This window comes from Biomphalaria glabrata, chromosome 1, assembly GCF_947242115.1.
Source record: "Biomphalaria glabrata chromosome 1, xgBioGlab47.1, whole genome shotgun sequence".
In the NCBI taxonomy this organism is placed as follows: Eukaryota; Metazoa; Mollusca; class Gastropoda; family Planorbidae; genus Biomphalaria; species Biomphalaria glabrata.
In genome coordinates, this window is record NC_074711.1 from 33,885,087 (window position 1) to 33,900,692 (window position 15,606).

The following is a 15,606-nucleotide window of genomic DNA, read 5'->3' on the forward strand; positions in this document are numbered from 1 at the left end:
AACTGGGGCACTTTTCTTTTTTGTACTTGTGCATCATCACTGTACGGAAGCTTTGTTATCAAAGGGCTATATCTGGACCACCCTGATTTGTGATTTCAAGCCATTTACTTTCGTTTTACAGGATTATAGGTTATTGATTAGTTTCTATTACGCAAAATGTACTCAATACATATAAGGTTCCTTCTGTCTCGGAAGACAATGGATGCGCCCAGATGCGTCACTGTTTTAATTTTGTCTTGAGACGGAGTAGAATCTGGAGTGACTGATCAAGCCAGTTCCGGAGCGGCAGATATCGCCACTGTTTGTGCAGTTTCCATACATAGGTTAAAGGGTTTTAAAGTAACGTTTTGGATTATATTCTGTGTTTGGCTGGTCGCCGTATGTTTGAAACAATGGAATATTGTCGTCTGTTGTTTTTTTTTTAATGCAGCATTCATGATTGTTACAAATTGACTTTCAATCATTTGTCCGAGTTAAAGTTTATACGTCCCGAAAACTTCGTACTCGTCTTGATGTCCAGACTAAATTATAAGCGTCTTGATGTCCAGATTAAATTATACGTGTCTTGATGTCCAGACTAAATTTTACGCGTCTTGATGCCCAGACTAAATTATATGCATCTTGATGTCCAGACTAAATTATACGCGTCTTGATGTTCAGACTAAATTATACACGTCTTGATGTCCTTAAGGGTAATCGCTGTTGTTAAGGAAATGGCGATAATTTCAAGAGTGTTTGGTCTGGTCTTTTTAAAGACGCAGTTTCTCTTGAAGTATTTCGATTTATTTATCTTGACATCTTTTAAAATAACTTTAAGATATTCATAGCGACCAACTGGGACCACGTGACATCTGTAACTTTGATACCCATTGCAACCTACTGGCACCACATGACATCTCTTAAAATAACTTTAAGATACTCTTTGCCACCAACTCCGACCACATGTGGAAAAATGCTGTTTTTGGTAACGTAATTTCGATCGCGCAACAGCTTCGTTGACAACTAGATCTTGTTTGTTTCTTTACTCACCAAACTCTGGACACCATTATTTCAAAGGACAAGACTTAAGGTACAGTACAATAGCCTGGAGGAGAACATTAAAAGAAACCCAACTTCATTAGAACGCTTGCATCTAGTGACGTGGCAACGTTAACCAGAAGCTAGAAAATATGATGTAGCGTTAAACAGACGCTAGAAAGTATAGTGTAACATTTAAAAGATGAGAGAAAGTATAGTGTAACATTTAACAGATGAGAGAAAGTATAGTGTAACATTTAACAGACGCTAGAAAGTATAGTGTAACATTTAACAGACGCTAGAAAGTATAGTGTAACATTTAACAGATGAGAGAAAGTATAGTGTAACATTTAACAGATGAGAGAAAGTATAGTGTAACATTTAACAGACGCTAGAAAGTATAGTGTAACATTTAACAGATGAGAGAAAGTATAGTGTAACATTTAACAGATGAGAGAAAGTATAGTGTAACATTTAACAGATGAGAGAAAGTATAGTGTAACATTTAACAGATGAGAGAAAGTATAGTGTAACATTTAACAGATGAGAGAAAGTATAGTGTAACATTTAACAGATGAGAGAAAGTATAGTGTAACATTTAACAGATGATAGAAAGTATAGTGTAACATTTAACAGATGAGAGAAAGTATAGTGTAACATTTAACAGATGAGAGAAAGTATAGTGTAACATTTAACAGATGAGAGAAAGTATAGTGTAACATTTAACAGATGAGAGAAAGTATAGTGTAACATTTAACAGATGAGAGAAAGTATAGTGTAACATTTAACAGACGCTAGAAAGTATAGTGTAACATTTAACAGATGATAGAAAGTATAGTGTAACATTTAACAGATGAGAGAAAGTATAGTGTAACATTTAACAGACGCTAGAAAGTATAGTGTAACATTTAACAGATGAGAGAAAGTATAGTGTAACATTTAACAGATGAGAGAAAGTATAGTGTAACATTTAACAGATGAGAGAAAGTATAGTATAACATTTAACAGATGATAGAAAGTATAGTGTAACATTTAATAGATGAGAGAAAGTATAGTGTAACATTTAATAGATGATAGAAAGTATAGTGTAACATTTAACAGATGATAGCTAGCAATATGAGTCAGTGTCATTTGAATAAATTGTAATACATAAACCAAACCTGTTTCTCTTTCGCCTCCCCTGGGCTACATAGAGACATTTAATTTGATTTGCTGGATACTAGAGGACGTGCCATGTTGCTCTCTTACACTTGGTAATCATTGCAACATGTAACTGTTGATATGACAGTAGTTCAGTTATTTGACAGTACTTAGCAGTCATCTCTCTCTCTCTCTCTCTCTCAGGTTGTTTAATATTTTTAATATAACATAGATATATATATCATTCTATATATGTAAGCCATGTTTTGTTAAGCTTTGTTCAAACGGTCTTTGTTCATGATATACTTTTAAACAAACGTATTCACTTCTCAGACATTTACTAGGCTGGTTTGGACTAACACTGACCTAACATGGACACTTTTTTTTTTAAAATCAATTTAGCGTCTCGTAGGACAGAGATTTTCATCTAATGATGATGCTTTCATCTTGGTATGGAGAAATGCGCTCAATAGTATTTAAAATAAAGAAATGTGTTTACAAAAGCCGCTAAATGGTCCATTGGTTTTGGTTCTAGAGATGGGAGCATCGTTTTGAGACGTGGATAGACCTAAAAGAACATTATGTACAGAAATAAAAATTAATTTAAAAAATATTCTTTTCATTTTTAGATCGGAAACCTTTCAGACCTCTCTCTAGTTGAGACCGTCTTAAAAAAATAATTTACGTAACAACACTATTGAATATAATCATACATAGATAGCCTAGCTATCTTCAAACATTCATCTAAAAAGGACTAGGAAAATGAGTTCGTTGCTTTTATTTAATTAAAACGAAAAAAAACAAAAAAAAAAACGGTGGGCAGTGCATTTGACATGTGACCCTAACAATAGAAACATTTGTTAGTACTTCCCTGCCCCTCCCTCTTTTCTCCTCAGCGATGAGGTCACTTGTATAAACAATTTCACGCCTGAAACACATGTGGGGAAAAAAAGGAGGGGGTCTCTATCCAGATTCTGCGTAGACTTTAGGATGGATGCACATTACACATTTCACAGTCTCAATGAAGAGTTTGAGAACTCAACACATTTACACTGGATCTAGATATCTATATGTCTTACTCGTCTGATGAAACGCCATCCACTCTTTCTCCCCCCCCCCCCCAATAAATTCTCTACGCGGTCAGAGGAGTTCAATTCAAATCGACGGACCATTGATTTAGGTACGAAGGAAGATGGTTTATCATAAGCTGAATGAATGCATTGTCTCCCTTTGTCTCCCAACTCTCCCCCCTCCTCCCCCCCCCCCCCCGTTTTTACCTGAGGCTTCATAACACACCCCTCAGTCTTTTTTTCCTCAACACAACTTGTACAAGACAATATTGAAGGTTAGGACATTCCCACAAAGTAGGCATACACAGGCAACTGGATTATCTTGGCAACAACAGCTAACAAGAAACTGTACCAAATTATCCTGGCTTGTAAAAATTAAAAAATCATTACCAGCCATTAAAACACTACTGTTTGGTAAAATATATAATAATAATAAAAGTAATTTTTTTATAAAAGTAATTGTGACCTGCAGAGCTAATTTTTTTAAGTACCTTTAAAAACTTAAAAAAAAATTTTTTTGTTTAAACTTCTTTTTTCTGTCTTGCTTCCAGATAGGCTCCCTTCATGACCACTACCTGTTTGAGGCCCCACACAGACATAGGAGGTCAGCATCACCAAGCCATGAAGACCATGCAACATTACATCAACATGACCAGGTAATGAAAGCAAATTTTTATAAACTTTTCATTTCCTGGAATTCAGTGACTGATTTTTTGCTTTCATTTTGTTTATTTTAAGTGAGATTTTAATACTAAATCATCACTTACCACAGCACAGCCGAGGGGGTTTTGAGTTTAAAAAAACCCTACCAGGGGATTTTGATTTTAAAACCCCCTACCAGGGGGTTTTGAGATAAAAATCCCTTTACCGGGGGGTTTTGAGTTTTAAACCCCCTACCAGGGGTTTTGAGTTTAAAACCCCCTACCAGGGATTTTGCAGTTAAATCCCCCTCTTCTATAAATAAAACTAAAAAAAATGCAAACGACAATCCCCAAATTCCAAGAAAACAGCTCAGGAAGATTTTGACTTTAAAACCGCCTCCAAAAATTACGATAAACCCCCTCTCAATATAAAAAAAGCAAATTACACACTCAACATTCTATGAGCGTAGCCAAAAGGGGTTTTGAGTTTAACCCCCCCCCCCCTTCCAGTTGGGGTTTGAAGCTAAAAAGTACCTATTCAATATTTAAAAAAAAAAAAAAAAATTACACACTATAAAATCTATGAGTGTATCCAGCCAAAGGGGTTTTGAGTTTAAAACCCCCTGCCTGCGGGGTTTGAAGCTGAAAAATACCTCTTCAATATTAAAAAAAAGCAAATTACGCACTCAAAATGCTATAAGCGTACCCAAAGAGGGTTTTGAGTTTAAATCCCCCTTCAGAGGGTTTTGATGCTAAAAAATACCTCTTCAATATAAAAAAAAGCACATTACACACTAAAATTCTTTGAGCGTAGCTAAGCTAATGAGGGGTTTTGAGTTTAAATCCCCCTCCTCCTGATGGATTTTTTTAAAAAATATAAAACCCCTCCAGATGGTTTGAGTTTAAAATCCCCCTACAGAGCGTTTTGAGTTGAAAACCTCTCTCTTCAATATTATTTTGAAGCAAACTACAGTCACCAAATTCTATGACCGTAGCTAAATGAGGTTTTGAATTTAAAAAAAAAAAAAAAAATCCAGAGATTTTTTAGTTTAAAACCCCTCAACAGATGATTTTGACGATAAAACTTCTAATTTGTATATAAAATCTAAAGCGAAATACAGGCATGTAATTCCAAGAGCGTAGTCAAGAGAGGTTACACATTTCTACCAGTGGCTGGGCTCTATTAAGAAAGTGTGAATAGTCATCTGCCGAAATTGAAAAACACTAAATGTGACTCAACAAAGATGGCTAAGACAGATTTTAGGAGTCAGTTATAGAGATCGGGTCTAAATCAAAGAAATCATATGCCAAACTGGGAGTCGAACCCTTAGTAAGGTTGTGACAGAGCGTCGCATGAGGTTTTGCGGGACATGTTCTCCGACAAAATGAGTTACGCATAATAAGAGTTGCAATGACATCCTAGTACAACTTGACGCCACACTTTCATTGAGATCCTCATAGCAGGTGAGAAGAGGCTTCAGACATTGCCTAGTGACAGATTTTTGTTGAAACAGCTTGCCGGAAAATGCGCCGAACGGCGCGAAAGGGTCTAAGTTAGTAAGAATAGCACATTAAGTTTTTGAAATAAAACTTGTTAATAGCAAGATAATGCACTGTAGATACCCCAGAATATGCATTTTGTTGGCTTTCAATACCAAAAATAGTGCTCGGCGGCGGGGCTTTGCCCCGCGCTGGGGGAGCGATGCGAGCTCCCCCAGACCCCCTTGCTAGCAAGGACAGGGAGTGTACAACTTTTCCACTAATTCCAGAAAGAACCTATTCTAGGGCACAATAAACGTCTTCCGAAAGGGTCAGAATGTAATAAAGATTAATTATGTACACACACACACACACGCATATATATATATATATATATATATATATATATATATATATATATATATATATATATATATATATATATATATATATATATATATATATATATATATATAATCCCCCCCCCCACCCGAAAAAAAATCCTGGCTACGCCCATTCAATGCATATATTTAGATCATACTACAATGAAAAAGTTCTGTTACTATTACTGAAGCTAAAAATTATAAAACTAAAAAATAAAAGCATTGGAAAATGAAATATTAAATCTAGTCTACCATTCAGTATATTTTTAAATGACCTTAATGAGCTTAATCATATTAATTTAAAGCTAACTTTGATGACTGCTAATAGTTCATAAGCTAAAAATACTGACCCCAGGATTGACTAAAACTTCATGAAATCTACATTTTTATTTCAGTGATTTTTTTCGTACCAGCATTAAAGCTTCTAATTAGATTTTTTTTTCTCTAAAGCATTTTATAATTAGGATACTTAGTTTTTACTTTAGTTATTGCCTTATTGAAAAAGAGTAAGGGCCCAATCTATATTGATAAAATTATTACTTTTTGTCTTTGTGCTAACCACATTGACTATAGCTAGTGTATTTTATATCATATACTGCTATGACGCCCAGTTATTGATCCTTCAGTCACTTGATCTCAGTCTCATAACTCTTAACATTTAATCCCATTGTCTCTAAATAATATTAAATCAGTAAGAATTTAATTTGATTTCAAATAATTTTTTTGTATAAACATGACCTAAAAAAATTACACACATATTTAAAGAATATTTTAATCATTATTAAATTTTTTTTATTTTTTTTTATACATATATAGAAAAGGATTTCAAAATAACCACTTGGACATAAAAACTTTTTTTTTTTCATGTTCATGAATTTTTATAAATATCAATCAGTCAGTTAAGCTATGATTGTAGGTTGAAATATTATCATGAAAAATAAATAATATACAGCTAAACATGAGACTGATGAGAATAAGAAAGAGCGATCAAATAGATGACTAGTTATCATTGCATGATTAGTGAAATCACTGCTACTATAGCTTAGCTTTGTGCCCCCACTTGTTCCCCCCCCCCCAATGGTTCTAGGGATATTTTCAATCATGTTGAAGAAAGAGCAAAAGAAAATTTTTCTTTTGTTGATTATAAGGGGACCCCATTTTTCAAATAGGTTAGGTCTTTGTTCAAATTCGGTCCTGGGTGTAGTCATCTTGGTCATATCCCATTTTTGTACCTGGGTTTGACTTTGTTATCAAGAACTCTGTAGTAACCATGCTCACCCCCATATGTTTAACTTGAGTTTGAAGTGGTAAGAGGAGCCTCATGATAAAAGAATTGGTGAAAAGCAACCAACAAATATTGTTTTAAATTGCTAGATAATAATAGGTGGGGGGGGGGGGGAGATTTTTTTAAAGTTGATGCTTTGACTGCATGATTATACAGTGCTTTCATTAGGTCTCTGGGGATCCCATAATGTCTTGATGATACCTTCTATCTTCTCTGTTTCTTTCCCCCACAATTACCTAAAAAAATGTTGAGTTTCCAACTTCTATTTTAAGATATTTAGGTTTTGAAATGATTGTCTAAGTTTTTGTGTAGTAGCCAATCTTGCAACTCTTCCTACTTCTCTGTGTCAACACATTTCACTAGACATGCAAATCTATTGTATGTGTGTGGGTGGCTCAGTACACTTTGGCCAGCTAGCTATATCAATTGTGAAATTATGGCAGAAATTGGCTCAATCAATATTGTTGTTGAGGCTAGTAATATAATATTTGAACTGGAAAAGAAATGGAAGTGAATATTATATTAGATTTCTATAATTAGTGATCATTTTTATGACAGTCAAGTTCAGAGGAATAATGAATAACAAAAATGTATTCAGATGTCAGAAAAATAAAATGAGAAAGAAAGAGAAATGTATTAATAATATTTTTCTTTCTGTCTTTAGTCTTTCAGATTTTTTTTAAATTTTAAAATTCTGTCCATTTAAATAACAAGAAAAAAAAACACAATGTTTCCTTTGAACAAATCAAATTTAATGAACTGTTCAACAACAATGTTTTATTGGCTTCATTGTGGAATGTAAAAGCTACCCTATGAATTGCATGTAACATGTAAGATTCGGTTGCCTTTTTATTGTGTTTTTTGCCATTAGCTTGTTTCCTAACTGTTCTCCTATTTGTTTCACAATGTTGCATTGCTCTTCTTTGAACTCAAGGTGAACTGGTTTGAACAACAAACTGTCAAGTCTAGAAAAAAGAGAGACTTTCACCCTAAAGGTACAGAACAATTTAACGTACTGGATCCATATTGGAGTAATCAGTGGTATTTGGTAAGATTCATCTTTGGTCCTTTGGTTATCTATGTATGACCTTTTATAGAGTGTTGGATCTCAGGTTCCAATATAATTTTAGTGGATATCTCAATAAATCTCTAATAATCACTTTTTATAAACCTCCAACAACATAAGAAGAGTGCCAGGGAAGATGAACTCATTTTAAATTGTAAAGGTATAGATCATCTTTATCCTGATGATAATCCTATGAGTGTTTGGAGGCTTTGACAGGTGAGGATAGTAAGTTAAAATAATTACTATACTATACTGTATATACCACATATTCAGGCCTCAAGGAACACTTGGATTCCATGGAACACAGTTTGGGAAGCGCTGTACTGTACTATACTATACTTCACATTAGTCAGGGCTTAAATTTAGATAATGAATGAATTACATTCGTATTGCATAATAATATGTATATATTTGAGTATTATTAATTTTTATCTATTACAATGAGATATTAATGTTTATATGTGCAGTATTCATATTTGATTTCTCTAAATATATTATGATTTATTTCTGAAGAGTGATGTATTACAAATGTTGATGTGTATTATTTGGATTAATTGAAGCTTTAAATTCACCCTGGCAGACACACCATACACACAAATTAAGTAACAAACTAAGTGGATAATGATTTAAAATAAAAATAATGAATTTAGTGCTCATCTATAATGTAAATGATATGCTAAGTTATAACAACATAAACTAGTATAAACTTGTAAGCACCTCGTTTGCTGGCTATGGTAATATCAATAAACAGCTATCGGCAATAAAATCTCAGCACTGACAATGGCAACTCAGGACTGACTCAAACACATCTGAAAACCAACAGTCCTAAATCAGCAGTGTGACCCCAATACTGATAACGGTAGCTTCAGCACTAGCGAGGGTTACACCAACACTGACAGTTCTAACCTAACACTGAAACTCCTAACTTGTAATCTAAAACTAGAAATACAAACGAATCCACATAGAAAATACCATAACAATAATTATAAGGCTCTGGCTGCTAGCTTATAAACCAAGAAACTTTATGGTTTATTTTTAAAATGTCAAAGGGACAAATGGCAACCTAAACTAAGAGATATCAACTGACCTCACAAGAAATCATGAAATAGTGACAGGAAAAAAAAACAACTTAACAAACAACTCAAGTTCCAAATAGAAAAAAGCTGCGCTCTCATTTTGTGTTTTACTTTAAACTAGTCGACCTGCGGCATAGCATACACCACTATTTTGCAGGGCCGGCCTTAGGCCACTGCAACCTTTGCGACCACAGTGGGCCCCCACACTTTCATAGGCCCCACGCTAAAATTATTAAAATTACAATTAATTTTATAACTGTACAGATTTTCCGCTGCCCACTGATTTACCGGGAGCTCCTGGAAATCTCCTGAAATTGCAAAATATACGAAAAAGTCATGGAAATCTCTGGAAATTATTAAAATGTTCTGAGAACTCATAAAAATCTCCTGAAATATAGACAAAATTGTCATTTTGGGGTGTCACCCTTCAAGAGATAAAAAAAAATGGCACTATACAATATCCTTAATTGTGGAATCTGGTGAAGAAGCTTCTCCCTCCTCAAACTAATGAAGAATTACTTGAGGTCAACAATTCTTGAAGATAGATTGAGACATTTGGTAATTCTTGCTACTGAGCGTGATCTTTGTAGGAAACAGAATTTTTATGATATACTGAATGACTTCGCTACATGCAAGGCTCATAAAGTAATTCTGTACGTAGTAAAGAATGAATAAAATGCAAAGACAAATTTATTTTCTAATACAAACTCTTTAATTTTCACTTATCCTTATTGTACCCAAACAGGGCCATGTGAAATTTGTTTTGCATAAGACCCCACAATGGTTAAGTCCGGTACTGCTATTTAGTGACGGGTGAATACTACTCCCCTCCCTCTTTGTTTTTCACTGCTAAAGTTACGTAGGGTAACTTGTCTGACTTGCAGAAATAAAAGAGTTATCTTTCTATGACTTTTTGGTGGTGTCAGGAATGGTTGAGCCATGAAGAGAATTTTATATATAAATTATACAAATAATATCCAATAATCTCCACACCAAAATCAACTGCCACAACATTGCTTTATGATTGCTTACTCTCCTCTGAGCCATCCCCTGATCAGACCTTCCTTTATCTAGCTGGGTGTGTGAGCTGTGTTTACAGGCCACTCTTGATGGCTCCTCTTTCATAATTCATGCCATCTGTCTTGTCAACAACTCTGGAAAGCTAGACCATTCCTAAATGCTGCTGGCAAAATCATTGGCAAAAAACAAACCCCATTTGGGCAGTTGTTTGAGACAAACATCTATAAAAAAGCTAACAAGATCCTCGAAATAAAGAATCACCCTTTGTGTCAGGATTTTGTTATTTTTCCATCACAAAAGAGATACAAGACACCGATAGCAAAAACAAGCAGACACAAACACTCTTTTGTTCCCCTGGCAATCAAATCATTAAATAAGAACCATCTGGTATAAACTTTGTCACATGTAAATTATGAGTGAGTCTGGTGTGAATGTACATTTTGGTTTCTTATAAGGCTAGGATGTTATAAATTTAGATTTAGCTTTTGATATCTGTGCTGCATAATGTATTTGTATGCAATAATTTATAGCTTACAGCACTCTGCCATTTTCTTTTATTTGTTTTCCATAGTGACAATTAAACATTAAATTTAAACATTATTATCCTGATTAACATCTCAGGTCATTTTTATTTTTGGTCTGTAGATAATTATTAAATGGCCAGTCTTGGGTTGTTGTTTTTTTTTTGATTGTCCACACTATAAATATGTTTAAACACCAGGGCAAACAAAAAATCTGCTTTCTGGAAAGAAACATGAAGCGAATAGAAAAAAAGAAATGAAAGACAATTTTTAAAATGTTTTTGTTAACCCAATATCTAGTGACATTAAAGGAAGTTCTACGGAACTAAAATGAAATTCTTGAATATTGTGAGCACATGTTTTCATTCAAGATGTTTTGTTCTCTTTTCAGAATAAAGGTGCCTTTGGTAACAATGACATGAATGTTATAAAGGCATGGCAGTTAGGGTTCACTGGGAAAAATATTGTTATAACTATTCTTGATGATGGATTAGAGCGTACACACCCAGACCTTAAAACTAATTACGTAAGTTGTTTGTCACTTTTCATTGCAAAGATTTTTTAAATGATATTATAAAATGGACCTATGTACATTTTCAAAAGTCATCTTAAGTATATTGTATTATAATTTTTTCTTAATTATAACTAATTATACATCTGATGATTAAACTGTCTTATTTAAACAGTATATGTAATGACTGCAAACCACACTTTTGTTTTGTTTTGTTGGTTTCATGTTATTTCATTCTGAATTCTTGATTGATTTTGTGTTATCCAGGACTCCTATGCAAGCTATGATGTAAATGACCATGATAGCGACCCAACGCCTCGTTATGATCCATCAAATGAAAACAGGTAAAACAATAGATAGATTTTTTAAAATTATTGTTCTTAGGACAAACAAAGCAAGTATTATTTACCTCTTTGATAACCCTATTTGTATTTTTTTATTTATCTCTTTCAGGGGCGGACTGGCTATATGGGCATTCGGGCAAATGCCCGGTGGGCCGGTACCCAAATGGGATGGTAGGGCTCCTAAAGGGCCTCATGGATTGAGGTCTTATAATATTATCTTATAAAAGTGACTTTTCGTGTTCAAATAATCTGTTACAGTGTACTACTACTTTTATCTAACACATTTTGTTTTTCGAACTAATGTACTAGCCTACATCCGTAGACAAGAATCGCGGTGGCGGAGTGGTAAAGCGCCTGGCTTTCGAATCCTAGTGTGATTGTGGTTTTTAATTTCGGGATCCATCTAGCTCTAATAGGTACCTGACATTGGTTGAGGGAAAAAGTGAAGACGGTCGTTTTCGGCATAATGATAGGGCATACTCCACAGTCCATAGATCGCAATAAACTTACATACATACTTGTAGGTTTCATTCGTTTATCTTATATTATGAATACAATTTAAGGGCCGGATAGTAAAGAAATGCCCGGGCCGATTTAGACACCCAGTCCACCCCTGATCTCTTTGATAACCGTAATTGTTTATCCAAAATGGCAACTAAGTTCTCATTGTATTAAATGTATGTTAATGTGTATTTTCTATCATCATTGCTAATGTTATTCTGTGTGTATCCAGGCATGGAACAAGATGTGCTGGTGAAGTGTCTGCTGAAGCTAATAACAGTTACTGCACTGTGGGTATTGCTCCAAATTCCAGAATAGGAGGTAAGTTCCTAATCATAATGCTACTTCATATCAGGTTTGATTAGTAATGCTTCTATTGCACTGTTGATACAATCAAATCACCACTTAATGTTTGATTTTGTAATGTTTCTACATTGCTATTTGTGTGTATCCCTGTGGTTGAGTTAGTGATTAGTCATGCATCCCAACTTCATTCTGATGTGTGATTTGTTGTTATTGCTCAATGTTAAGCTGCATTAGTTTAAGTAATAGTCATTTATGGATGATTGTGTTTCTGCAGGTGTGCGCATGTTAGATGGTGAAGTCTATGATGCTGTGGAGGCTGCTTCCTTGAGCTTTAACCGCAGCCACATTGACATCTACTCGGCCAGCTGGGGCCCTGATGATGATGGCAAAGTTGTTGATGGTCCAGGAACTCTGGCAAAGAAAGCCTTTATTAATGGCATAGAATATGTGAGCACTAGTCATGAGCAATGGAAATATGTAGCACTTAGTTTTATTATTTTTTATATATATATTTCTTTCAACTGTTTTCTTCACTTATGTTTCAGGGTCGTGGTGGTAAAGGTTCTATATTTGTCTGGGCATCTGGGAATGGTGGCAGTGCTCTGGACTCGTGTAACTGCGATGGCTATGCCAACAGTATCTTCACTTTGTCTATCAGCAGTGTGTCAGAGAATGGGGTAAAACCTTGGTATCTGGAGGAGTGCTCCTCAACACTGGCTACAACCTACAGCAGTGGAGCATACAATGAGAAACAAATTGTTAGTTTCAGAATTTTTATTTTATTTGGTTTTATATTCTGATTTTATTATATATTTATTATTATCAAAGCAATGTAACATGTCTTCAAATAATTTGTTTAAATTTCATTTAAAATGAAGATTTCTAGAGCTAACTTACTAACATACAGTTAGAACTAGCTTACAGTGAAGTTTACATGACACTAGTAAATTAATCAGAAGTGAAACATTTATACAACTTTTTAACAAATCCAATAGTGTAAAGCTATAGATATATTTGAATGACCTGATCACAAATCTTTTTTTTTTTTTTTATTCAATTATTTACCTTTAAGGATATTAAGCAATATTTAGACCTAATTGAAATTTTAGTAAATTAAATAGAAGCCTTTTTTCCTAAAGTTCTATATTGTTTACATTTAACCAATTTATTTTTTTTGCTGAATTTTCTCTTCTAGGCCTCAACAGATCTCCATGAAAAATGTACAACAAGCCACACTGGCACATCAGCTTCTGCTCCTTTGGCTGCTGGGATGGTTGCTCTTATACTGGAAGCCAAGTAAGTTGCATGTGATTAGTTTTTTTTTTGATAAAGTTAAAAAAGTAAACAAGAGTTCCCCTTTCAGAACTTGTGATCTATAGAGTAGATGATGAAAAGATTGTCTGAGGCCTACGGTTTATGAGGGTGTCATGTGTCCAGCACAATAACCAACTGCCTTTACTTATGTCAGGTACCCATAAGAGCCCTGAAGTTCCCGAAATTAAAAATTCGAGTCTTCTAAAGGATTCGAACCTGGGGAAGTCAAGCACTTTACCAGTCAACCACTGCGCCTCCATTAGCTAAACATTTATGTCAGTGTTGTTTTTTTTCCTCTAAATACAGCATGGCCTTCTTCAGCTGTCCTACATTATAGTTTATTTTTTATATTCCTTCTTATTAATTAATTTATATTCGATATTTTCAGCAAAGATCTGACGTGGAGAGATGTCCAGTATATTACTTTAATGACCGCCAGGCCTGGACCTATTAGAGATGGAGAATGGGTGACTAATGGTGTTGGCCGAAAAGGTACTTGTTCAATGTGATGAAATTTGGTTTGAAAGGTAGACACACTCTTCTAGCTCATAAAAAAGACGCTGGTCCTAATGTGTCTGAAAGTGTGTCTTTAAATAAGCTCATTTTTGTAGTCTTTTAAGGTTGAGTAAGGGAAAGTTTTGCATGTGGTTAGTACAATGGTGCAATAACACATTCTCATATGTTGTACTCTTTATTTTTTCATGCTCCTTTATATTGTTTAGTCAACTTATAGCTTCAAATATCTTTCAGTGAGCCTTCGTTATGGTTATGGTTTGATGGATGCTTATGAAATGGTCAAGCTGGCTCAACAGTGGATAACTGTCCCAGAGAAAAGGGAATGCATAGCTCTATCAGATGTCAAGGATGTGTAAGTATTTGTTTCAGTATTTCATTCTATTAGAGATTTTTTTTTGTACCGGCTTATTTTTCTTTTTAAAGAGTGCATTAAGTATAATTAGGTTTTCATCATTGGTTCTTTTCCTCTTTAAAAGGATGTTTGTTTCGGATGTTCCTTCAAAGTTGAAGATAATTTAGTTCCTAGTCCAAACCTCTTGCAGGATGGTGGGGGATGGCAGCGGGCTGGGTATGAACCCAAAACCACTGAGACAACCGAATGACAGTCCAAGGCACATACCACACAACGAGGCAGCCATACTATATTATTATACCATATTGTTCAGCTTAATTATGGAATCAAAATAACTAAAAGCTAAATATTGACGATTGGTGTGGGGTTTTTTTTTTTGGTAAGAAAAACAGAGTAACCTGGCCACAAAAACAAGTGTCAAGAAACACATCAGAAACCTGGAGGCATGCATTTGAAATATGTATTTTTTTGTCTATGTCCCAGACCTTTGGCACCTCACCAGAGGTTTACCAGTGAAATTGTCACTGATGGCTGCAAAGGAACAAAATTAGAAGTGACTTATCTTGAGCATGTCCAAGCGGTCATCTCCTTGACCTATGAAGTTAGGGGCAATGTGGTCATCTTTCTCACATCTCCTAAGGGGACCAGATCTCAGCTCCTGCCACACAGGCCCAATGATGTTAACGCCGGAGGTTTTAAAGAATGGCCCTTCCTCTCCGTCCACTTTTGGGGAGAGAACCCTCAGGGAGTTTGGACTCTGGAGGTTCAAGATGGTGACCAATACAATTCCCAAGAATCAGGAGGTGAGCTGAATTTTAATACAAACAAAGCAATGGCATACATATCTATTTGTTTGCACATCTTTTTTAAAAACATCTAATACTGCTTTTCATGTTTTAATTCACTAGCTACTATTTTTGTTTAAAGATGCATTTAACTCCTTAGCAAAGAGAGATAACTTTTATAGGATAAAAAAAAAATGAGCTATACACATCCGGTCTTTACTAAAATAGATCAGCTAAGTTTATCTTTCCCTTCTGAATGATATTTTTAAACAGATCTTA

General features: G+C 34.7%; 1 protein-coding gene across 1 annotated transcript in view; it reads left to right on the forward strand.

Annotated features, from left to right (window-relative positions):
- The window catches only part of LOC106071427 (furin-like protease kpc-1), a 56,285-nt gene that overhangs the window by 26,637 nt on the left and 14,042 nt on the right, over positions 1–15,606 (forward strand). The window contains exons 3-13 of the mRNA XM_056033571.1: positions 3,779–3,883; positions 7,950–8,063; positions 11,090–11,224; positions 11,477–11,553; positions 12,287–12,375; positions 12,635–12,807; positions 12,906–13,118; positions 13,556–13,656; positions 14,063–14,166; positions 14,425–14,542; positions 15,026–15,345. Coding sequence (XP_055889546.1) covers positions 3,779–3,883; positions 7,950–8,063; positions 11,090–11,224; positions 11,477–11,553; positions 12,287–12,375; positions 12,635–12,807; positions 12,906–13,118; positions 13,556–13,656; positions 14,063–14,166; positions 14,425–14,542; positions 15,026–15,345 — 1,549 coding nt within the window. The remainder of the gene's footprint in view (positions 1–3,778; positions 3,884–7,949; positions 8,064–11,089; positions 11,225–11,476; positions 11,554–12,286; positions 12,376–12,634; positions 12,808–12,905; positions 13,119–13,555; positions 13,657–14,062; positions 14,167–14,424; positions 14,543–15,025; positions 15,346–15,606) is intronic.